This window comes from Chelonoidis abingdonii, chromosome 5 (genome assembly GCF_003597395.2).
Source record: "Chelonoidis abingdonii isolate Lonesome George chromosome 5, CheloAbing_2.0, whole genome shotgun sequence".
Lineage (NCBI taxonomy): Eukaryota > Metazoa > Chordata > Testudines > Testudinidae > Chelonoidis > Chelonoidis abingdonii.
The window spans coordinates 117,180,715-117,207,459 of record NC_133773.1 but is presented as its reverse complement, the minus strand read 5'-3'; the positions used below and the strand labels follow the sequence as shown (position 1 = coordinate 117,207,459).

Genomic DNA, 26,745 nt, shown 5'->3' with positions numbered 1-26,745 from the left:
AACCTTAAACTGATTTCCTGAGCAAGGGACCCAACTGACTTATAAAAACTTGTAAATTTGCAAATCTAGTAAGTCTGCATAATAGTGTCATTTGACTATCAACTGAAAATTTTTTCACATACTACATAAAAGGCTTTATTTAAAAATGATATTGGAGGTGTTTAATTTGTAGACTCTGGAGATTTTTTCTGCAAGATTTTTGATCTAACAGGAGATTCCTATACCCCATTTATACAGCTTACCTTGGTTAATGTGGAGCTTTTTGCCACATGTTGCTTTTCCTTATACATCACTGAGGCCTTGTTTACAAGCCCAGGCCTAAAATCATCCATCTACCACAGGCATTAATTTGTGGAGGACTAAAATACTAAGCTATTAACAGTAATGTTTATAGTACTGGTTTATCATAATATTGAAGCTAGAATACTTATTTAACAAAAAAAATAGAACAAATACAGTTAAGTCTCAAATGAAGTCAATAACCAATTTTTAAAAAAAAACACATATACAGCTAATATAGCAACTGCTTTTTTTTTCTCTTGAAAAGAACATCTACTACAAGAGGTGGCTTGTGCCAAGAAAACTTTTAGATGGAAAATATAGAATATTTTCTTTCACTATTTTTAGTCTTCACATTTTAGATGTAACATAGCTGTGTGGGAGGGAACTACACTACCCTACCTGGTGGAGAACTTTTTCGGGGGGGGGGGGGGGGTGGCAAATCACCTGGCCGCTGATTACGAGCAGCCAGACACCAGGGCGTTTGAACCTACAGACATTGGGAGCTCAGCCAAGAGGTGGCTTGTGCCAAGAAAACTTTTAGATGGATGCTATGCACCTGTACAAATACTGAACACACAAAATAATTTGCTTAATACATTGACTCTGCCACTGATTGCCATTTAAACCGACTATGACTCCCAAAGAGTGACAAGCACTCTCTCTCCCGCAAAATATTAGAGAATAGAGAAGTGCCACAGCATGCTTTGACAAATTCAGGATCTGTTGTCTAAAGGGAAGAAATTCCGATGAGTCAGCGGCTAGTCCTTTCACAAAAATTTCCCTGCGCCAGCCCTTTCTCCCTTTTAAACAGGAGAAGCTCAGTTCAAGCAGCTCCACTGATTGCAACTGCCATGGTATCCATCAGAGGGATGTTTCTCAGGTAGCCAAGCGCCAAGTCATTTAGGCCTCAGTTCAGCAAGATACTTCTATATTGGTTTTTACTTAGTTTAATCAGGAAAACGAAGATATTGGTAAGGGTCGGAAGGCCTTGATCCAGCACGTTCTTAAGTGCAGCTAGGCCTAACTTTAAGCACACAAGTAATCCCACTTCATCACCACTTTAAATCTAAGATGCTATGTGAAAGCCAAGGCTAGATCGTAGGTGTGATAAAGCCTCTCTCTGTCCTCAATCTGAAGACCTTAGTGAATCCAAAATTATGCGGGCTTAATACATGAAACTCCCCTCCAAGCTTTATACCCCATGCTTTGGCTATAATGATCTCTCGCTGCCACCAACCAGGATTCAGTGCTGTAGCACTCGCTATCCCCCCAAAAATCGATCCTCAGTTGGTCGAACCCCCAAGACCCTAGAACCCCTGTGGGTACGTAACTATCTCAAACATGGGTAACAAGTTCCTCCCCCTTGTCTCCTCGTTATCTGATTTCCCAGCTTTCCCTCCCCTGGGTGAGCATTTTTACTGGGCATGCAGTAATTAACTCCTTGAATACAAAACTTAAATAGAAGTACCAATATAACCTCTCTCCCTAAAGAGGCAATGTGCATTCAAACAACTAGTTAGAAGCTCAACATAAGTAGAGATTTAACCACTCCCCCTTTCCTGTAGCCTAAACCAAGAGAAAACCCCTACACATGGAACCGCTCTCAACCAGGTTTTAAAAATGATATACTTTATAGTAATCAAGAAAGAAAATACAGAAAAATATGCAGTAAATATCACACTGCATTAAGATGTCAATTAAAGAGCTACTCTCTCCAATTAGTGTGAATCAATATTGGTACTCCCATGTCTGGCTTCGCTAAAAAATATAGTTCCAGTTTCTCATTTGACACAGTCAGCAATTACACAGATAGTATAAGAACTTACAATAATCACCTATTGCATTTCCTTTGTACTCACACTTGGATAACAGAAGATTAGAAAGAAGCTGGAGATAGAAGGAAAGATGCTTCCCACAAGCCTGTAGAATACAAGACTTGAGTCCCAATCCCGCCCCATCAACCTTAAAATCTTCTCTGATTCGCGTACTCTGGTCACTGTTGGAACCCTTTTGTTCCCCATTGTATTAGGAAAAGAATAACTACCTGGAGTCATTAGATCTATTCCTACTATTATGATGCTGACTCACCACAGCTAGTTGAGGATTAACAAACTGTAGACTCTGAGTCCCCAATTCCCGCCCTCATGACTTTTAAAAAAAATCCAGTTTCTGATTGGTCCTCTGTCAGGTGTTGTTCCCTTGTCACCCTTCTCAGGTAAACAGAAACATTAACCTTCTTACGCACTACTCTACCATTTCTATGCATGACTTAGGGCAATAGGAATGTATCACATATCATCAATGGAATCATAAGCTTAACTTGGTCAAAGAATGGTACTGGTAACGTGGCTTGATATGAGTTGTAAGATACCATGTGGCTTTGTGCCCAGAATGAAAGAAATAGAAGGACAATACAACAAACTCGCACATCGTCAGATAAGCAGTACAGAATGAGAAGAGGTAAGTTACTATCATTGGCAGAAGAAGAACATGGGGATGGAGGAGGAAAGGGGATATGTCTGTTACAGAGGAACAAATGGGAAAGCAGTGCCCTACAGTGAGATCCATAACAGGAGGTCACTAGCAACCAGTAAGCAATGTAACTGACTTAGTATAATATAACATGTTGAAAACAAAAACAAAAGGCAGTAACTAGAACTATTATTATTTATCTTCCTTTGAATAATCCTCCAGCAGTACTGGCCTGCCTTCTTATTCAGATACAGAAGTGAAGGTGCAATGGAGGGGACCAATAATTTCAAAGCAGAAGTCTACCCAATAATGAATTTAATTATCTTTGGTACATAGTTTTTGTGCAACATAATTACATATTCGTACACTTGGCTATTTTTTGCCAGCCATGAATCATGGAAAACACTGGTCTACAATTTTTGAGAAGTCGTCTGCTTCAGAGATAAATGTGGTATTTATTATGTATTTTGATGTGCTGAATTCAAATATGACAATTAAACAACTGATTGGCTACTGTTTCTAAGATATTTAAGTTTTTACATTTTATGTCTATGTATATTGTGTAGATAGTAGAGTTTTAATCATAAATTGTAAACCTAGGTCTTTTCATGTGTTTATGGTTGCTTTACATGATAATATTTCACCTGTCCTGTTTATGTAACACTTTAAAAAATCAGCAAAAGGGTTATATAAATAAAATTATTATGAAACAAAAGGCAAAAAACTATTATGTACATAGTTTAGTCCTATTCAGTGTCTACTCGGCGCTCTCTTGGCTTGTCTCTTGTATTCATTAAATGGAGCATCTCTTGTCACTGTCCAGCAATAGTCTGCAAGCATTGATGGGCTCCATTTGCCCTGATAGCGTTTCTCCATTGTTGCAATGTCCTGGTGAAATCGCTCGCCGTGCTCGTCGCTCACTGCTCCGCAGTTCGGTGGAAAAAAATCTAGATGAGAGTGCAAAAAAAATGTATCTTTAGTGACATGTTGCAACCAAGGCTTTTGTATGCCTTGAGGAGGTTTTCCACCAACAACCTGTAGTTGTCTGCCTTGTTGTTTCCGAGAAAATTTATTGCCACTAACTGGAAGGCTTTCCATGCCGTCTTTTCCTTGCCACGCAGTGCATGGTCAAATGCATCATCTCGAAGAAGTTCACGAATCTGAGGACCAACAAAGACACCTTCCTTTATCTTAGCTTCACTTAACCTTGGAAATTTTTCCACGGAGGTACTTGAAAGCTGCTTGTGTTTTGTCAATGGCCTTGACAAAGTTCTCATCAGACCCAGCTTGATGTGTAAGGGTGGGTAACAAAATCTTCTTGATTCAACAAGTGGTGGATGCTGAACACTTTTCCTCCCAGGCTCCAATGACTGTCGGAGTGGCCAATCTTTCTTGATGTAGTGGGAATCTCTTGCACGACTATCCCATTCGCAGAGAAAAACAGCAGTACTTTGTGTATCCAGTCTGCAGACCAAGCAAGAGAGCAACAACCTTCAAATCCCACAAAGCTGCCACTGATGTTGGTCATAGTTTATGCACCTCAAAAGTTGTTTCATGTTGTCATAGGTTTCCTTCATATGGACTGCATGACCAACTGGAATTGATGGCAAAACATTGCCATTATGCAGCAAAACAGCTTTAAGACTCATCTTCGATGAATCAATGAACAGTCTCCACTCATCTGGATTGTGAACGATGTTGAGGGCTGCCATCACACCATCGATGTTGTTGCAGGCTACAAGATCACTTCCATGAAGAAGAATGGGACAAGATCCTTTTGACGGTCACGGAACATGGAAACCCTAACATCACTTGCCAGGAGATTCCACTGCTGTAGTCTGGAGCCCAACAGCTAGACTAGAGCCAATCAACAATTTATGCATCATTTTCGTTCTCAGTGACCCAGAATTAGTAAAGTTTGACTACATTTATTTCAGAATCATTTTGGCTATAGAGCAGTGTTACCACTGAGTATATTCACATCCATTTTGAGATATACAAGATTAAAAAAAGGCCACAGGTTCAAATCTTTCCGAGCCCTGTAGAATTCCAATTAAGTGCAGATTATCTTTGGTTCTCTCTCTCTCTCATGTATTGAATTTCTTTTTTTCCATTTTATGAACCTAGTAGGTAGCATGACACTATCATCCATAGCTGTGAAGGCTGGCTAATCCATACAGTTAATCCAGGTAGCTAAAACACTGAGTAAGTGTATCCAAAGTCACTGAAATGAAATTATTAAAGCAGGAAGAAGATAGCACTTAACTGGAACATGTTCAGTGACAAGTTAAGAGACAAGATTAGATGGTGGCCACATCTCCACGGTGAGAGGAGAGGGGTGGGAAATGGATCCCTGAAGCCAGAGAAGAGTTTGTGGCTACTACCAAGGACAGTTTTAATCTGCGATGCATTCCACACTGTTCATGGAGGTAACTATCCACAACTAACTATTTGCTCATTTACTGTCTCATTCTATGCCCACCAGTTGGAACGTACTGAAGAAGTAAGATTGTTACATTAACAACCAAAATTACATTCTCTCTACAAAAGATTTGATTCCACACCAAGTTATTTAAGAATGTATTATGGCAGTCACTGATTCTGTAAATAGAAATTACTTGTTCTCTCATGATTCGGACAATTTTCTAGTCGGTACAGTAACTCCTCACTTAACGTTGTAGTTATGTTCCTGAAAATGTTACTTTAAGTGAAACGATGTTAAGCGAATCCAATTTCCCCATGAGAATTAATGTAAATGGGAGAGATAGTTCCAGGAAAACGTTTTTTTGCCAGACAAAAGGCATTATATACATTTTAAACAAGCAATTTAATACAGGTACTGCACTATAGTTGGGAGGTGCCCCTGCCTTACCCTACACAGGCACAGCCCACTGGCACTGGATATGAGGCAGGCAAGGAGGCTAAAGGTGCTGTAGGCTAGGAGAAGCACATTATGCACCAGTGGCAGCTTCCCCCTACTCTGCAAGCACCAGGGGCGGGGGGTGGGGCTCAACCCTCAGCCCACCTACTTCCCCCCTTCCCCCAAACCCCCATCCTTGACCTGCCTCTTCTCTCCCCCACCTCCTCCCCCTTTACTTCCCAAGCTGCGTCCTCGCTCCTCCCCCTCCCTTCTAAATGCTGCAAGCCAGCTGATTGCCCCGGGCACGAGGCAGGGGAGAGAGTGGGAGCCTGCATGCAGAGTCCTTGCTCCCCCCTTTCCCTGGGGCAATCAGCTGATTGCCGCATTCGGGTGGCAGGAAAGGGAGGGGTAGGCTGCGCACGGAATCCTCGCTCCTCCCCGCTCCCTTCTGCCCCCAAAACGCCGCAAGCCAGCTGATTGCCGCAGGCAGGTGGCAGAGGAGGGAGGAGGGAGGCGTGCTGAGTCCTTGCTCCTCCTCCTCCCTCCTGCCCGGGGCAATCAGCTGGCTTGTGGTGTTCAGGAGGCAGAGGAGGGAGGGGGAGCCTGCGTGCCAAGTCCTCGTTTCTCCCCCCTCCCTCCTGCCCCCAAAACACCGCAAGCTAGCTGATTGCCGTGGGCAGGAGGCAGGGGAGGAGGGGGAAGACGCTGATCTGCGCGGTCTGCCAGCGGGCAGGAGGTGCTGAGGGGGGCATAGGGAGGCTGCCAACTGTGGAGAGAGCAGGCAGCCAAACAACGTAAGAGTGGAGCATTGCACAACTTTAAATGAGCATGTTCCCTAATTGATCAGCAACATAACAACATAACAACATTAACTGGGATGACAAAGTGAGGAGTTACTGTACCAAGCACAGGATAGCCTACTGAACTGGCGGGGTGGAGGGAAGCAGCAGACATGTTATACCTTTATTTTAGTAAGGCTTTTGACATGGTCCATTATGACATTCTCATACGCAAACTAAAGAAATGTGGTCTAAATGAAATTACTATAAGATGTGTGCTGGTACTAGTCAATATGTGTGTTAATGACTTGGATAGTGGACTGGAGAGTAGTCTTACAAAATCTGCAGATGACACCAAGCTGGGAGGGGCTGCAAGCACTTTGGAGGCCAGGTTTGGAATTCAAAATACCCTAGACAAACCGGAGAATTGGTGTGAAATCAACAAGATGAAATTCCATAAAGACAGGTGCAAAGTACTATTCTTCAGAAGGAAAAAATCAAATGCACAACTACAAAATGTGGAATAAGTAGGTATGTGGTAAGACTGCTGAAGAGATCTAGCAGTTAGAGTGGATCACAAATTGAATATGAGTCAACAGTCGGATGCAATTTGAAACAGACTAATAATTCTGGGGTGCATTAACAGGAATGTTATATCTAAGACATAGGAGATAAAAGTCTTGCTCTACTTGGCAAAGGTGAGGCCTCAGCTTGAGTACCATGTCCACTTCTGAGGGCTATACTTTAGGAAAGATGTGGACACTAGAGAGAGTCTAGAGGAGAACAACAAAAATGATCAAAGGTTTAGAACATCTGACCTATGAGGAAAGATTAAAAACTGGGCACATTTCATCTTGATAAAAGAAGGCTGAGGGGAAATTTAAGTACAGTCTTCAAACATGTTAAGGGCTGTTATAAGGAGGATGGTGATCAACGTTCTCCATGTCCCCTGAAAGCAAGACAAGAAGTAATGAGCTTAATCTGCAGCAAAGGCGATTTAGGTTAGGTATTAGGAAAATCTTTTTAACTACACAGGTAGTTAAGTTCTGGAATAGGCTTCCAAGGGAAATTGCGGAATCTCTGTCATTGGAAGTTTTAAGAACAGGTTGGACAAACACACCTCTGAGGAATGATCTAGGTTTACTTGGTTGTGCCTCAGTGCAGGAGGCTGGACTTCATGACCTTCCAAGGTCCCTTTCAACCCTACATTTTTGTCTTCAAAACTCCTTTTATGTGTTACTATTCAGCATGATGGAAGAAGTACGCCGCCATAATGGAAACCATTATTCCTAAATGCCTGCTGTGAAATATTTCCTATTTGGGGGAATAACTATGTTTGCTTGATCCTACATCATATAGTGATAGACGAACTAAAAGTATTTTCAGACAGATAATTTCTTAAAACGTAAAATAGGAAGACAGAATTCAAGCAATACTTCTGAATTTTCATATACAAAGATGCATGAGCAGTGCCAGAGTTTCTGGCACCCTAGGCAGAATTCGGGGGGCGGCATTTTGTGCGCTCCCCACGGGGCGCGTGGGAGCTTCCAGTTCCACTCCCATCACGCCGCCGAAGAGGGACCGTCCGTCAAAATGCCGCAGGCGACAACGGCAGTCATTGAGCTGCTCAATGACCTGCCGCTGTTTTCCACGGCACGTCGGCAGAAGGTCCTTCTTCGGCGGTGCGACGGGAGCGGAACCAGAAGCTCCCATGCACCCCATGGGGAGTGCACAAAATGTCGCCCCCCGAATCCTGGTGCCTTAGGCAACCGCCTAGGGTTGCCTAATGGAAGCACCGACCCTGCAAAGATGATATTTTGCTGTGCAAAAGCCACGTTATTCGCACACAAGGAATGGCTTACCTGCTCTAGAAGAGCAATTCAGTCCAAAGTTTCAACTAAAAACTTGCTGGAATAAATAACACTATATCTGCATTTTGAGGAATGGGAAACTCTAGTTCTGATTAAATCAGATGGCATATGGACTTCGAAAATGAAGTAAACAAAGCAAGTTTAAATATCTTTTCAAGTTATAGTTGACAGGAACAGACTGCATAAATTGGTTACGCACAGGGCTGGTCTTGACCTGAATAAGGTATGTATATTAACACTACTTTTGCAGCCTATTGGACGTAGGTACCCATTTGGAGGTCCGCTATAATTTGTGAGCAAGCTTCAGCCAGAATTTGGCCCAGAATTCTTTATCTTGAGAGTGTATCTTTCTTTGAATTAATAGCAACAGGGACAGCGCAGATGACTGGCTAGTTATGCTCCCTTATCATGGTGAAGATATTGGCTCAGAAATGATTCAAAATGAAAAGTAACAACTGCTAAATTACCAATACCTTGAAACACCTAGGCTTCCTTTTATCAGAGGGGTAGCTGTGTTAGTTCTGATCTCAACTGATGCTACTTAACTTGGGAGACTTGAGAAGATCACAACTTTGGGTTGTAGGTGATGAACAACATCTAAATCTTCCTCCAAAACACTGCTGTTTGTCACATTTATTTGCAGTGAAAAGGTTGAAAAGCAATGCAGAACCTCAAAAAGTAAAGGAAAGCAGAGTAGAGAATATATTATACATATAGTATGTATCACACAAGAGTATGAAAAATACTGAGCAAAAACAAGAAAACAGAGTATGTTCTCAGTCATCACAGCATTGCTTTGTAAGTGCAATTAGGAATGAGCCACAGCAATTTTCTATTAATAGGTTAAACCAAGTTAGGTGCATTGGTACAGGCAAACACTGGTAAATGTCAGATGAACCACAAAAAGACCTGTGCAACCTCCAGAGTGCCTCAGTCTTGATCGAATCCTTCTGCTATGTCCGCCTTGAGCCTCTCCCAAGCACAAGCTTCCAGCTGCATTAAAATCAGCCACAGCTTTGTGATGTGGACACCAGAAACTAAACTGATCCTAAACTCATTTCATTTGTACCATTTAGGTGACAACCTCAATATACCAAAATAAAAAAAACTTGCAGCAGAGCACTTATCAACTGTCTTTCATTTACATTCCAATCCACTGTAAACATGCAAAAATCTAATAATCAGAACAGTTTAATTAGCTCTAGCCCACTGATTTCAAAAAAATAAAACAGGGACTAATTTTACTATCTTAGCAGAAGTTGATTTCAACAAATCCAGAAGGGACATGTATTGTCTCAAAATAAGACTTAGTAATAAAACCTGTTTAATGTAACTTACTATATAGACCTGTAACAAAGCTAGTAACTACTGCGACAGGCCAATAAGTGCCAAAAGATGTTTTATTGGGCAATCAGTAAAATACTGTATGTCATGGTAAAGATATTTCAAAAATAGTCATCTCACGGCTGATAAATGACAAGTTCTGAGAATAACAGTAACAACTCAAAAAACCTACAAAAACCAATAATTACACATACTTTCAAATGGCCCTATGTCACAGAGAGAGAAGCAATTATGCAGAAATACAGTTCAAAGGCCCACACAGATGGGAAAAGTAGCTACATATAGTAGTAATCTCCACTCACCATATGGCTGCCAGCATTCTGCACCAACACTACCCAGAACTCCACAGGGAATGAGAGAGTTTGCTGGATTAGGGCAGGGCAGGGCAGGGTTACAATTCAGCATGAATGCCACACAATAGTGGAGGGAACAGGAGCACACAGTTCACAAGGCAATCTAAAGGCAGCTCAGAAAACAGCATGGTGCTTGTGTTGGGTGCTAGGAGCAGTGGAAAGGATCAGGCACTATGCATTTTAGGCAAGATCACTGTATGTGTGTATTCAATGGTTTGCTAGGGTTTCTTATGGATCTCCAGAACATTCATCTAACCTATATGGCACCACTGCCATATACAGAACCTGAACTATGCTTATGTGAAGATATTGTATCTACCACTAATTGCTAGGCTACTCATTTTTTAAAAACCATATACATTAACACATTTGATCTGTAAAGGTCATTTCACAAGGGCTTCCCCAGTCTAAATCTGATACGTCTTTAATTTAAAAATGTACAGTTGTGCTAACTGTATTGTGAGGGCATCCATCATTAACAGACAATTCTCATATTTATGCTTAAACTTTCACATATCAATGTTACATTATTTGGCGTATAAGTATGCACTATATAGTACATGCATTTACAACTATCTGATTTTATCATTAAAATGGACAGTTTCACAATTTCATATTTAACTGTAATTAAGGATAGTTTAAGTTATGAATACATATTCTTATTAATCTATAGCCCTGCTTATAAGTATATTCTTTTATAGAGTATGTTGTGGAAAATGAAATATAAACCTTTCTGCAAAGTATTTGCAGCTGTTCATACAAGTTATAAAATTACACAAAGTATAAACAATGAGCTATCACAATTAGCCCACACAGACATGACAAGTAAAATGCACTAATAATTTATTAATTTCATTTACATGTGCTTAATATTATGTCCATATTTTTTCTTCTAAAATACTCCTGGGTCACTATCTAAATGGCCATGATATAATATTTTTTCTTTTTCATATTATTTGATTACTATAGTGTCAGATGACCTTTTTCACTAGAAATTTTTAAACTCGAGCATCTTAACTCAATCACACAATAAAGTGATGAAGTGAATTGTCTTCTTTCTGGTTTGTATGGGAAAACAATGTAGGAAGGTCAGGCTTGACAAAGCCCTGACTGGGATGATTTAGTTGGGAATTGGTCCTGCTTTGAGCAGGAGGTTGGACTAGATGACCTTCTGAGGTCCCTTCCAACCCTGATATTCTATGATTCTATGAAACAATGTAGTTAAAACACTACAGTCATTTTAACTTCACCTCAGATACTTAAGGTTCATGCTTTGTTGTGCTTAGCTATTAATGCAGTAGGGAGAAGGAGAATGGGCATACCATAGCAGAAGTGGTTTAATATATCATGCCTTAAGACATGATGCCACTGGGGTATTAGGAGATACATGCTGGGCAACAGGATTTACTGCACCAGTTTACTAGGTCTAGCTGGCATGCTCTTTAGCAATGTCCTACCAGACTGCTGACTGGCAGGGCCCAAAGTCCTGGCCAGATACAGTCCCTCCTAGGCCACTAGTGCTATCTGGTTCCTCCTCTTGTATTTCCCAGCACCCCAAAGTTATAGCTGTCTTCTGCCTGAATCTATTACTCTGTGCCCTATTGCTCCCCAGCTAAGTCCAGGAGCTACTAATTAATTAGCTCTTAATTGTAACAACTATTTGGATGCGCCAGATAGAGGAGTTGTATTTTGTAAGATTTTCAGACTGAGTACATTGTCATTTTCTGGTTAAGCATAATTTTTCATTTAAAAAACAAAACTTATCTACGATATTTAGATAAACGGGTAAACACGACATATGAGGAGTTATATGCATTAATCAATCACCTCGCCGCATTATTTCAGTATTAGATCATTTCTTCTCATTACTGTTATACACTGTCTATCACCTACAGAGAGAGACACTGCTTTTAAAAAACTAGCTTTGACTTGACACTTGTAAATTAGCATTAATATAATGCACTCTCCTTCACAAGATAAACAATGGAACCTTAGTGTCAGAATGGGAACTGCAACCTTTTATACTTAAATTTCTATTAATGCCTGTAATCCTTTTCTCACACTAAAACTGTATCAGATGCCAAGAAAAGAACACACTTTCAATGAAGTCCTGGTGAAACGTATACTACCCGTCTGACTTAAGGAAGCTGAAAGTGAAATATAAATATAGTTCCAGTACAGATTTTCTCAGTAATTTTTTAGGTTATCGAGAAAACATCTAGAGTGTTGATCTGGTTATACTCATTTCAGACAAACTACATGTCACATTAACTACCTCCAGGAAGTTATTCCAAACACAAAATAAACTGTTTATGCCCCTGCTCAGATAGATAGCATGACAGATTGTTATTAGTTGAAGACAGATGAAATACATTAATTTGATTGCAAGCATGTGTTTACTTTCTCACTGTCATATACACTCTAATGCTGATGCTTCTTTATGAGGACATAGCAACAAATCAGATACCATATTAGAAGAATTGTTAAGGCAGAGTAATAATAGAGTGTGCCATATTTTAGCATTTTAGAAGAGCGATTACTTTGCCTCTTTCTCCTACAAAAGCATGAAAATATCTAAAAATTATTGTTACAGAATACTAGAAATTGATAGCTCAAAAACTCCATTAATCTACACAACATATTTTTAAAGCTTCATTCTCTGTCAGAAACCACAGGTATCAAAAATATGCATTTCAGAACAAATCAAGAAAAAAAGCTCATTTTATAATTTTAACTCTTTTTAAACCAAAGACCAAATTCAGGCAGAGTGCTAGACATAGGCACAAGAAAATTTATGCCTACTAGAGGGAATGTAAGGTGGAAATTTTTCATCACAATCTTGGCTCCTCTAAAACCAGAAAGGCTTGATAACAGGAGCTTCAAAAGAGTATTCTGAGAGCAGAGGTGAGATCTGCATGGTTTTGTGCAGACTTCCTTTTGTAGATACACTTCCTGAGCATGGCACCAGTATAAACATATAAAAACTATGAAGATTACTCTTGCTTCTAAAACAAGTAATGTGCACCAAGGTTTTGGATCTGTGGTGGGGTTTCTTCACACAGTAAATGAGCTTGGCAACATATGTACACGTACGTATTAGGTCATTCATGCAATAGGCCTAACAGTTTTCTAAGACATGAAGTAGCGGAAGTTAAACATAATGGGGCAAGTTTTCCTTTATTGTATTTTTTATGTTCATTGTTATGGTTTTAATCTAGAGATTAATCTTCTGAAAGGAAAATAATCAGATTTAATAAGGACATTCAAGTCATATTTAAACAGATTACACCTCTATCTCGATACAATGCTGTCCTTGGGAGCCAAAAATCTTACTGTCTTATATTGAACTTGCTCTGATCCACCCGAGTGCACAGCCCCGCCCCCTTAGAGTGCCGCTTTACAGCGTTATATCCAAATTTGTGTTATATCAGGTGGCGTTATATCGAAGTAGTGGTGTATATATAAGAAATGCCAGCATTCTTTTCTCATTAAGGCTTCAACAAATATATTAGTTCTTGCACATTGTTAGCAACAAGGCAATATTGAAAAATACAAGGCTTCCAGGATTTAAATTTGGCATCAGTCAAATAGTAAGAGCAGATTCCAATAAGAAGCAACAAGCCGACTGTGTTAATCTCTGGAGGATATCTGCAAGCAGCAGGGGTGAAAGTAGGCCGGTATGGTGTATCGGTAAGAAGCCAGTACCGGCCCATATGCAGTCAACATTAAAGTGCTGCCGCAGCAATGCTTTAACGTTACTGCCCCTTTTGTCCCGCTGTCGGCAGTCCTGCTGGTAGAGACCATACTGGCAGGGCTGCCGACAAGGGTTGGAGGGGAGACAAAAGAGGCAGCTGTCCCAGGGCTGGCAATTTAAAAGGGCCCGGAGCTCCTGGCCACCACCACTGCTACCACAGCACCTTCCAGAGCCCTGGGCCCTTTTAAATTGCTGCCGGAGCCCCAGGCGGCATGGACCAGGCAGTATGGATGGGCTGGCTGGGGGAGGCTGTCCCCCAGCCCCGCCTCCTTCTACTCAAGGTCCCACCCCTTCCGGGGGCCCAGAGCCATGCCCCCATACCAGTAAGTGTTTCATATTACTTTCACCCTTGGCAAGCAGGCTTTAGTATGGAAATGCCAATATGTGTGTCAAATGTTTGGCACCTCAGGAAATATGTTGATATTGCTTGCAAAACAACCTTCATAGCATTTTTAAGGGGAACTAAAAGGGAGAAAAGAATATGCTTCAATTTGTTTTCAGAACTAAAAAAAAGATACAAGAAGTTTATATAACAATTTACTTAGAAGCACTGAAAGAGAGAACATTACATAGTGTAGATGAAAGATATTTTTCGCAACGGGACATTTCCCTCTTATTTCATTTTTGATATATTCTTGGCAGATAATTTTACAGGCACCATAGAGTCATTGACTGAACAAACTAAGTCTATACAGATAATTTGAACTTGATCTCTTTTGTGTTTTGCTTTGCCTTCATGTCAGACACATCTTTAGCTCTTAATCCTATCACTAACACAAATGCTTTAAGAAACAAAGATGATGTTAAAAAAAAAAGACAGTATTAATTAGACAGATCAATCGAGTTAAATTGCAATATATTTTAATTTCAAACATATCACAGGAACAATGATTTATCCTTCACTTTTCTGAGTGAGTGAGGGAGAAGGAGACAAGAATTCAAGCTTACAGCTTTCTGTTGGTTTTGGTTTGTCCTATCGCCAGCCATTGAGCTCCTCAATTCCTAGCGTGACTAAGAGCTTATTAATGCAGGGACATTCAAGAAAGTTAAGACAAATTAATTAAAGATATGAAATTAAAGTATATTAAACTGGTGTGTAGACAATCTCATTCAGAAGCAACGTCGCCTTTGTATGCTTTAGCTTAATCTCAAGGAGAGACTGCCACTGCGTAGTGGAGAGGATTGTTCAATCCCCATTACAGTCTACCTAGATATCCGGGTACTTACATTGCTTTCATCACCAGAGTATCTGAGTGCTTCACAATTATTAACAAGATTTCTTCCTTACAACACCCCTGCAAAGTAAGGAAGTGATAGCTTCATTTCACAAATTGGAAAATGAGGTATAGGGCAAATGAAGTAACTTGTTCACGGTCACACAGAAAGTCTCTCATTGAGGCAGAACTGAATTCTGTTCTCCTGAATCCAAGTCTGTTGCTCTGTCCAACATACTATCCTTCCTGCCACCGACTCCTTGGCACCTGTGTTCAGATTCGCACCACGGTGCCAATCAGTAAATACTGATTATTGGTTACTTTGTGATAAAGGCACTTGACCAATGGAAGTTAGTTGCGTAAATTAAAACTGTTACTTCTGTCTCAAACATCAATATACGTACAACTAAGTTTTAAACATAACTATATGCAGGGAGGGAAGAAAAAGAAAACATGACCTGTGCTGGTGATGAAAGAAGAAAATCCAAGGCTAGCCTTTTTTTGCTGGATTTGTATAATTATATAAATCATTCAAGATGCCACAGTGATTACTGCAGTATAAATGTCAAGGTCAGTAAAACAATTTTCTATGCTATATTTAAATGAAACAAAAAAAACCAAAACAGCAAATCCAAGATACCCACCAACACATCCTATAAAATTTGGGCATCCAATTACAGTAACTCCCCACTTAACTTCCTCTCGCTTAACGTTTCAGTCTTACATCCCTGCTCAATTACAGAACATGGTCCATTTAAAGTTGTGCAATGCTTCGCTATAAAGTCGTTTGGCTGCCTGCTTTGTCCACAGCTGGCAGCTCCCCTATTAGCTCCCCTATGCCCCCCCCAGCGCCTCCCACCCACAAGCAGACCCTGCAGATCAGCGCCTTCCCCCTCATCCCCCTGCCTCCTGCCCGCGACAATCAGCTGGTTTGCGGCGTTCTGGAGGGAGGGGGAAAGAGCGAGGACTCAGTGCGCAGGTTCTCCCTCCCTCCCCTGCCTCCCGAATGCTGCAAGCCAGCTCATTGCCATGGGCAGGAGGCAGGGGAAGGAGGGGAGAGGTGCGCCATGTCCTTGCTCCTCCCCCATCCCTCTTGCCCTCTGAACGTCATCAGCCAGCTGATTGCCGCAGGCAGGAAGGAGCAGGGAGAAGCAAAGACCCGGCACACCTCTTCCCTCCCTCTCCACCTCCTGCCTGCGGCAATCAGCTGGTTTGCAGCATTTGGGAGGCAGGGGAGGGAGGAGGAGCCCTTGCTCCTCTCCCCTCCCTCCTGAACGCTGCAAGCCAGCTGATTGCCGTGGGTAGGAGGCAGGGGAGGGAGAGGGGTGGAGGAGCATGCGGAGTAAAGGGGGAAGGGGAGGGAAGAGGAGAAGGGTTAAGGGTGGGGACTTAGAAGAAGGGGTGGCATGGGCAGGCCGAGGATTGAGCCCCCTGCCCCTGGTGCTTGCAGAGTCGGGAAGCTGCCGCTGCACAACATGCTTCTCCTAGCCTACAGCACCTTCAGCCTCCTTGCCTGCCTCATTATCTCCAGTACCGGTGGGCTGCACCTGTGTGGGGTAAGGCGGGGGCACCTCCCAACTATAATACTGTACTGTATGAGAAAAAAAAATTCCATGGAACTACTCCCCCTTCCCCATTTATATTCATTCTTATGGGGAAATTGGATTCGCTTAACATTGTTTCACTTAAAGTCACATTTTTCAGAAACATAACTAAACATTAAATGAGGAGTTACTGTAGATACAATCTGATCTATCATAGGCACGCTAGACCAAATATTGGGAAATGTAGCAGCCTCTCAGACACCAATACTAACTATATCAGACAAATGGCAATCACTCCATACAAGTAACAAGCATCACAATACAGCGTAAGGACAATGGTGGTGTTTTGCGGCTGTCTGAATCTCTATTTGCACAATATTTCCTCTCCGAGTGTCTTTTCAATGAATAAACAGAAGAGTTCATTTTGAGGACTGTCAACCTTTTACAAGCACAACAGTCACACAACAAACAATTTTTTAAGTAAATGAACTCGTACAAAAGCATTTGTTTCAGTCTCCAAAAGACTTAAGTTATCACATAATTTCATATTCACATTTTCTTACCCACTCTTTGAGCGATGTGGAGGGGAGGATTTACTTTACGGAAATGCTGCTTTCAAAACCATTTAAATTGGTGTTTAATTCCATGATGATTGCACTTCATTCTTTCAATTTAATTCAAATTAACCTATTTGGACAATAAATGCTCTATTCCAGTAAATATAAATTCAAGAAAAAATATTTTCCTCTAGAATGAAGAAACTTAGTAGCTGTTCCCACAACTTTACTGGGCTTGCTCCCTAGTTAGTACCATCACCATGTGCCTTGAAACACAGCTGGCTGGCAGAAAGAATATCAGAATCCTCTCTGTAATCCACAGTGAAAATATATTTCAAACATCACAGACACCATCGATGAGTTTAAATTAATTTGGTTTCATTAATCTACTAATGACATACTGATAAACAATTAATAAAGACATTATTTGGTGCAAAAAGCAATGTTCCTTTGTAAGAACTGACATTAGAGGCTTCTCTATACTGCATAAATTAAACAATATAATGAAATATAGAATTTACAGTTACTACAATAAAACCAATGCAAACGCTAATAATATATATTCAGTATTTAGCTATTTTATAAACAGTGCAGCTTACAAGAAGAAAAATATATTAAGGTACTAAGGTTACTGAAACCCAAACTGAATGAATATTTTCCTGTAGAGTTCTCTCTGTTCTAGTCAAAGGCATGAAAGATGTAATGTACTAAACGATCAGAAGATGGTGCTAGTCCAATATAGCTATGAGCCAAGGATGGATCAGCTTCTCTTTCAACATCTCTCCCTACATTTTCCCCAATTTGCATGCATCTAAAACAACATAATTTAATTTACTTGCTCAACAAACAGGTATATTCATTACAAGTTAAATGCTAGTAAGCAGCGTGTCATACTAATGAATTTTACTGTGAAACAATCATTAATTTTTAGTTAATCTAGAAATAATTATTTGTCTGTATATTATCTGTATAAAGATCATTAGAATTTAATAACTTCACAGGATCTCAGGATTTTACAGAAAACTTAGAGGAAATTGTCTTTATAATAACACAAAGCACTAATTTCAACTCATAAGTGTCTAGTGGTGAAATCCTACTTCTCCCAAATCACCGCAGTCGATGGTAAAACTCCCACTAACTTCAACACAGGATTTCAGCCTCAGAGTTCAAGAGTGACTTTATTCAGTCTCTTGGAATTATCTCACTATTAAATTAATATGAAGAATTAATTAAATATTTGAAGTTAGTAAAGATAAATATTTTTGGTCTAAGGTTTAGATACTGGCCTGTAAATACAGGCATATCGCAAACAGAAAAGTGTCCCCTTTGAAAGGGCTGCAGCTGCTGTAACTGTTGCTATAATGGAATACAAACATCATGCCAAGTATCTTGTAGGCATCTGTACACAAAAGTAATGTAAAATAGGATTTGATGTGATAGAGAAATTTTATCCTTACATATCAATGTATTAATATATGCCCACTTGAAACGAATGCATTAAGAGCAAATCTCAGAGTAACACATTCCATGGATTCTCCAGTATGAACTGCTCATGTAAACAACTTCTATACACACAAAACCCCCTCATATCACACTTCTTATCTTTAGATATCAAACCAATCTACAAAGAAAGGTAAGTATAATTAGCCATATTATACAGATGGGGAAACTGAGGTGCATAGAGCTGACATGACATAATGACTCAGAGTAACTGCGCTATTGCTGTTTAATTGTTCCATGTGCATCAAATCCTACTTAACAGCCTAGTTCTTCTGATATCTTAAAGCTTCTGTGACTAATTATCACCAATTGCTTTGAAATGATAGTTAAAAAAAATATAAAACCAGAGCTTCTCAGTAAAAATTACAACAAATTTTGATTGACTGTAGAGAAAGAATGTACTGGAATACAAGCACATTCAGATAGACTACAGTGAATATACTAAGTGTACAGTTTACATGTTTCTAACACTCATCTGGTAGATACACACATGGCCACATTCTGCCCTCAATTATGTGTGTGAAACCACCCTGAAGGGCTGAATTTGGACTACAATGTATATGTTCAGTTTTTCTTGCCTTCACGTGATGTGCAGTTTGTCTCTTCTGGATATTTTAATTCCTTCGCCTAATTCTCCTTCAAGATGCTAACTCTGTAATTTGAAAATTCAGTAAAGTGGCAATTTTAAGAGTTTTATTAAATATAAACATCACACCTTTTGTGTACTTGTTTGTTCTCAGCAGATCAACTGCTTCTAGTCTTCAGCCTAAATTAAAATGCTTGAATAAAGTTTACAAGAACAGAAATACTTTTATGATATTGACAAATTTATCAACAGTCCAAAAAATTATTGACCAGCTGGAAAGTTGCTATACAAGGGTTACACTAGGACTCTCTCTAAACCTTAGAAGGCAAGTGATATATGAAGTGTGGAAGGATACAATCAAAGATCTTCAAAGTGTTATCTAGACATAGATCTATAGGCCTGACAAAAAAAGTTACCTTCTCATAACTGTTGTTCTTTGAGATGTTGTTCATGTCCATTCCAATCAGATGTGTGTGTGTGCATATGCACAGTAGCCACAAGATTTTTCCCATAACAGCCTCCGTCAGATTGGCCTGGAAGCCCCCTGGAGTCACCCCTTCATGGCACTCAATATAGAGTCCTGACAACCTGCCACCCCCTCAGTTCCTTCTTGCCAGCTACTCTAACAGAGGGGTAGGAGGGCGGGTATTGGAATGGACATGAACAACACATCTCATAGAACAACAGTTACGAGAAGGTGAGTAACTTTTTTTTCTTCATCGAGTGCTTGTTCATGTCCATTCCAATCAGGTGACTCACAAGCCCAAGTTCTGGAGGCGAGGTCGGAGTCGTCCACTGATTGGAGCACTGTTCTTCCAAAGGCCGCATCGTCTCTGGCCTACTGGGTGATCACATAGTGCGTGGTGAAAGTGTGTATGGAGGCCCACATTGCTGCTCTGCAGATTTCCTGGGTGGGAACCTCTGCCAGGAAAGCCATTGAAGAGGCCTGAGCCCTGGTGGAGTGCACAGTGATTGGAGGAGTGGGTACCTTTGCTAGGTTGTAGCACTAACGGAGCACGTGATCTGTGATGAAATTTGCTGAGAAGAGATAGGAAGACCTTTCATCCTGTCCGCCACTGCCATGAATAACTGGACTGACTTTTGGAACAGCTTCATCCTCTCAATATAGAAGGCTAGCACTCTGTGGACATCCAATGAGTGAAGACTGTGGACATCCAATGAGTGCTCCCTGCCGCTTGAGTGTGGTTTAGGATAGAATATTGGGAGGAAGATGTCCTGGTTGATGTGAAACTGGGAGACAACCTTCAAGAGGAAAGCCTGGTGGAGTCTGAGCTGAAATTTTTCCTTAAAGGACACAGTGTATAGGGGCGCTGATGTCAGAGCCTTGAGCTCAGATAACCTCGGCCAGAAGGGTATTGCTGCTAGAAATGCTACTTTGTATGAGAGAGAGAGAGCAGGGGGCACATCACCAAAGGTTCAAAGGGTAGTTCCGTGAGTCTGGAAAGGACCAGATTGAGGTCCCAAGCCACAACCGACTGTCAGACTTGTGGGTATAGTCTGTTGAGACCCTTAAGGAAGCGACTGACCATATGGTTAACAAAGATCAAGCTGCCCTCTGCTCCAGGGTGAAAGGAGGAGCTGGTGGCCAAATGAACCCTTACTGATGACACAGACAGCCCCTGCTGCTTGAGATGGAGGAAATAGTCCAATATAAGTGGCACGGAGGCAAGTGTTGGGGACGAATGTTGCTGTGCTGACCAGACTGAAAATCTCTTCCACTTGGCAAAGTAGGTAGCCCTAGTGGAAGTCTTTCTACCGCCAAGGAGGACTTGTCTAACTGGGTCCAAGTAAGAAACCTCCATTGGATTCAGCCATGGAGCTTCCATGCCATGAGGTGCAGGAACTCAAAGCTTGGGTGTTGGAGACGGCCATGATCCTGTGTTAGTAAGTCTGGGAAGAGCAGCAAGGTGACTGGAGCTTCCCCGGATATTTCCAGGAGTGATGTGTACCAATGCTGGTGGGGCCAGGCTGGAGCCATCAATATCACCGAAGTGTGTTCCCTCTGGATCTTGAGGAGTACCTTGTGAACAAGTGGAATGGGTGGAAATGTGTAAAGGAGATGGTCTCTCCATGGGAGGAGGAATGCGTCCGCGATGGAACCCGGACTGTGATTCAGGAAAGAGCAAAACTGCTAGCACTTCCTGTTCCATCATGTGGTGCACAGGTCTGTCTGGGGAAATCCCCACTGATGGAAGATTGAGTTCGCAACGTCTGGGTGAAGGGAGCACTCATGGCCATGGAACGACCTGCTGAGATAGTCCGCCAACTCATTCTGTACTCTGGGGAGGTACAATGCTTGAAGATGTGTCGAACACTCTACACAGAAGTCCCACAGCATGAGGGCTTCCTGGCACTAGGGAGAGGAATGTGCACTCCTCTGTTTGTTGATATAGAACATTACCATGGAGTTGTCTGTCATAACTGATACGCATCTCCCTATCAAGTGGGCTTGGAAAGTCTGGCATGCCAGGCATGCCGCTCACAGCTCTCTGACATTGATATGGAGAGCGAATTCCATCTGAGACCAGAGGCCTTGTGTTCTGAGTTCTCCCAAATATGCTCCCCAGCCCAGAAGGTGGCTTGGGTTGGCCGTAGCCCTCACCTGAGAACGAGTGCGACCTTTTTCTGATGTTCCTATTCCTCCTCCAGGAGCCGTCCTGTTGGTAGAACCGTGTAGGAGGCTGGGCCTTGAAATGTTTCCGATGCGTGGTGGGAGTATGTAGGCTCAAGAATTTGAAGGTGGCCCTAGAGCATTTCAGGCTATGTACCCTTTTATCTGTCTTCTCCGAAAACAGAGTCACACCCTCAAAGGGGAGGTCCTGTATTGTCTGCTGAACCTCGTATGGGAGACCAGAGACCTGGAGCCAGGAGATCCTTCTCATGGCCACCCCTGTAGCCATGATTCTCATGGCTGCATCAGAACTGTCCAGAGCAGCCTGGAGGGACGCTCAGGAGATTAACTTGCCCTCCTCAACCAACGCCGAAAACTCGGCACGGGAGTCTAGAGGGAGTGGCTCCACAAATTTTGCCATTGCCATAGAAGTATTAAAAGAGTACCAGCTGAATACGGCCTGTTGGTTGGAAATTTGAAGCTGAAATCCACCCATGGAACAGACCTTCCTCCAGAAAAGGTGAGTTTTTTAGCCTCCTTGTTTTGTGGGGAGGAGCCCTGGAAACCTTGCCGCTCACACTGGTTAGCAGCGTCCACAACAAGGAAATCAGATTGTGGGTGGGAATAAATATGTGATAACAATTAGAGGGCACAAAATATCGCCAATCATTGTGCTTGGCAGTAGGTGGCAATGAGGCTGATGTCTGCCACAGGGTTTTGGTGGTGTCCACAATAGATTTTATGAGTGGTAGTGCAATACGGGAAGCTGCAGAGGGCGCAAGGATATCCACTATGGGATTGGAGTCCTCTACTACCTCCTATGCAGACCCTGGGCAACCCGGTGAAGCAACTACTGCAACACCAGATTGTCTTCAAATGCTGGGGTTATGGCGGTGACAGACAGCACCTTGTCCGGTAATGACAAGGAGGAAATCCCAAAAGAACGGTGGCTGCTCCCTGCCATTGGCGCTCAAGGGATCCCGTGACTCTCGGGGATCCCGTGCAGGTGCCAGCATGGAGGGAGACATGCTTAGTGCTGGGGCTGCCATTGGTGCCCCTGTCGCTGCAGGAGCCGCTGTCAAAGCCGGTGCTGGCAATAGCACCACAAGCCAAAGTCTATGCCGGCACCAGCTTCAGTGCCGGCGGTGGTGCCGCAGTTCAAAGGTGTCGACGTTGGTGGCAATGGTTCAGTGGCTGGTCACTCAGCCAGTAGAATAAAGGTGGCCAAAGCCACCGAAGTCACTCCGGAGTGGGACCTTTGGCTCCTTCCCTGGCTCCGGTGAAGGCTCAGGGAGTCCAGAATGGTCACTGAGAAGGGTTCTGCCACTGTGGCAGCCACAGCGCCAGGTAAGCCTATCTGTCCAGCCATGACCTGGACCTCTTGCTCTTATTGGAGTGGTAGGAGTCTGACTCCAATGTCTCCAAAAAGGAAGACCACTGAAGAGCCGTGCTTTGGGGGCACCAAATGTCGGGGACTCGGGGACCGACTGGATTCTCTCTCCAAAGATGTCGTGCCGGAGGATGCCGTGGAGAAGAATACTGGGACATCATTGCCAGCTTCCCTCTTGATTGCACCTGGGGCCACAGTGGTGCAGACGGAGACAGAGCCACCTCTGTCATAGGGGGCAAGAATGGTGCTGTGAGGTACAGCAAGTCTTGAGCTGCCTCAAAGCCTTCAGTGTCAAGGGGAGCAGCAGTTGCTGACCAGTTGGGTCCAGTGAGCACGGTGGGCCTGGACTCAACTGCCTCACCTGGGCCAGAGTCGACGCAGCCCTGCCCAGGGACCTGGTGCAGTGGCCCGACTGGGGTCTCACAGCCATCAGCTCCTTAGATTTAGCCAGGGGAGAACGCTCTCTCTCCAGCTTCTTATTCTTCTGAGGCACCGGCAATTGAGACCAGTGCCTGGCCACCGACTGGCCACAGGAGGAGCCATGCCGGTGCTGAGCATCTCAGGAGGAGTCCTTTTTCAGCACCGACTCCTGAGATAACAGTGCTGGGGCCCTCTGTGTCAATGAGGACGTGCTGGGTGTGGGGGCAAACAGCTGCCTCCATTAAGAGAACCTTAAGCCACTGTTCTCTTTCTTTAATAGCTCTGGGACGGAACTCACGGTCCTTTAGATGATCTTCCCCAAGGCACCTTAAACAAGAAGCATGGGGATCACTCTTTGGCATGTGCTTAGTGGATATGTCACAGGTTTTAAACCCTGGGGACCACGGCATACCCTCATTCCAGGGAGTAAGAAGGGGGGAAGAACCACCCCCCCAAACTATCTCTAACTAATTATAACTACTACACAATACTAATTAAAGAAGAACTATATACAAAATGGAGATAAAGGCACTTGCTAAGCAAGGGCTATGGGACGTTCCAGCTAACTATCACTGGTGGTAAGAAGGAACTGAGGGGGTGGTGGGTTGGCAGGTCTCCATATTGAGCGCCAGGAAGGTGCGACTCCAGGGTGCGCCCAGGCCAACCTGACAGAGGATGCTATGGGAAAAATCTTCCGGCTACCACGCATGCACACACACCTGATTGAAATGGACGTGAACAAACACTCAAAGAAGAATTCAATTTATTATTTTTCTTTAATTTTGACAGATAATAGATGTTCACTTTAAGCATTTTTTTCTATTTTTATCTATTGACATTTTCAAAGCTGCATGAAAGCATGGGGGAAATCAATTATTTAATTACAGTAGCACAGATTCAAACCGTTAAAGCTTTGTAACCATTAATGCACAAATTGTCAGGATCACATCAAAATATAAAAAATGAATATCCTCAAATTAAACTCTAACAAGTTCTCAAACTGCATTTTTCTTACTTTGACTATCTGTAAATTTCCATTATTGTGGATGGAAATGTGCTCCTGCCACCTCTATGTGAGTGGGTATTTGTCCAGCTAGCTGGAAGAAGATGGACATTGACCTCTTTAAAGGCTCCCTTACAGCAGGTAGGGAAAAGGATGAAAACTTATAGGGATGGACAGGAAGCAATTGCAGCCAGGTCAGGACAAGGCATCTGCATTGCCCTTCCTACCGTCCAGAAGTGTGCGTGTAGGGGAGGTATTTAAACTTCATGCAGCCATAAAAGTCCATTTTTACCAGGATCAGGCTGGCAGCACCCAGCCCACCCACTGAGGAACTTGGCAAAAGGACAACTTCTCTTTTGACCCGCTGTGGGCTTTATGCCTGTTGCCCCTTTTCCTTGGGAGAGAAGGGGCGCTGTGAAGAAATATTTCCCTCACCGCTAGATTGGCCGAGGTGGATGGATTTTTTTGCTTCCCCCAAAGCTGGTCTGGGAGCTGGTGGGGTAGAATAGGAAGATCAAGTTATAATGTTGCAACTTAATATGTAAAACCTGTGGCATATGTCCAGTGCAGGTATCCAGTATGGAAGGGATACAGTTATTAGATTGAATGGATTGGGAAAGGATTTGAAAGAAAGCCTCCTTATGAGAGCTGAGTAATGGAGGTTAGAGTTTTGCCAGAGGGAAGCAAACCCCCTTCTTTCCCTGACCCTCCTTCAACAGAGGATAAGAAGGGGACTTTGGGGTCCCACATCTGGAACAGAGGGCAACTGACTTCCCCACCTTCTTCCTGCACTGTACAATTTGTTACTGGGTAGTCCCAGATATTATAAGTGAATAAAGTTATGGCCTCTAAACCACATCCAGGGCCTTCTGTCTTTCTTCTAGCATGGATGGATAATATTTTTTCATTGATTTCATCAACATATACCAACATTTACTAAGCCTATATATTTCATTGTTGTGAGGATTAATTTGTAAAACTTTGAAAATGTAGAACTATTAAGGTTAAGGCTGAGTTTGGACTTCTGTTAAACAAACTCCCTCCTCACATGCTTGATCTCATCACCAACATGATTTTTTTGTGTTTGAGAAAAACCCCTTCAGTCATTTTTGTGATATGGGAGAGAATGTAAATCCTGAAAGTGTATTTTTCCAGAGTCTTTTGTCAGTCATAACTCAAAATAGCTGAACAAACACATTCTAAACTTTGCAGTTAAATAATTTTTAATGAGGAGAAACAGTTCCTTTGCTATGCTTGAAAAGAGAAAGGGTAGTGAATTAAAAATCGAACTTATAAGGGACTGACAAGCCGTTTCTAAATATGCTCAGGAAACCTCTATTAAGATTTCAGTAGACCCCTAATGGTTCCTCTGTGGCCCTACAATGCATGCACTATGATGCAATCTAGCCTAGCAGGCCTAAAGGCTGCTCAGAGACAATTTGCAGGAGGATTAGGCAGGTAGAATTTACAGAAGTGCTCAGCATCCACCTAAATCTATACCTAACTAAGTTAACGCTAAAACTCCCATTGACTTCAATGGGAGCAAATCAGGCCAACACTGAGCCGCATTAAAGGTTCATCTCAACCAGCCACATATGTTAAAATAAAACTTGTTCTTTTTCATTAGGGTCTTAAAACACACTTGTTAAAATGTGTTAACTAACTTTTTTTAAAACAAACCCCTGTCATATAATCTAGGTAAGAAGTGAGATTTTCAAAAGTTTCTAAGCGACTTAGATGCCTAAGTCACTTAAGATGCTTTTGAAAACTTTATCCAAGATTTAAATGATACTAATTAAGATTTTTAGGTCAGATCCTCAGCTAGTGTAAATCAGCATAGCTCTACTGACTTGACTGAGGACATGTCAATTTATACTAAGTGAGAATCTGGACACTTTTCCCTTATGTTGCTGTTTCCTGGTGTATCTCTTTGTTAATTCAACTTAGCAGAAAAATGTCTCCAACCTAACAATAACAGAGGAACGTACTCTTCCTCTACCTAGTACCCCTCTGTGAGATGTGCTCTTCAAAGCTATTTGGGAGAATTTAAATACTAGCCTGAATGGGAAAGGTTTTCATACTTCTTTTTACTTATTGTTTTCTTTATTATAATATAAACAAAAAAGTTAAACGCTAAACACAATGGTAATTCAATACATTTAATTTTCAATCTATTTAGTTTAT

General features: G+C 42.1%; 1 protein-coding gene across 6 annotated transcripts in view; it reads right to left on the bottom strand.

Annotated features, from left to right (window-relative positions):
- The window catches only part of RAB28 (RAB28, member RAS oncogene family), a 98,822-nt gene that overhangs the window by 13,207 nt on the left and 58,870 nt on the right, over nucleotides 1-26,745 (bottom strand). For 2 of the 6 annotated variants that reach the window (XM_075066590.1, XM_075066591.1), the window contains exon 6: nucleotides 14,120-14,177. The exons of the other annotated variants lie outside the window; for them this stretch is intronic. In XM_075066590.1, the coding sequence (XP_074922691.1) occupies nucleotides 14,120-14,177 (58 nt within the window). The remainder of the gene's footprint in view (nucleotides 1-14,119; nucleotides 14,178-26,745) is intronic. 6 annotated transcript variants of the gene reach the window in all.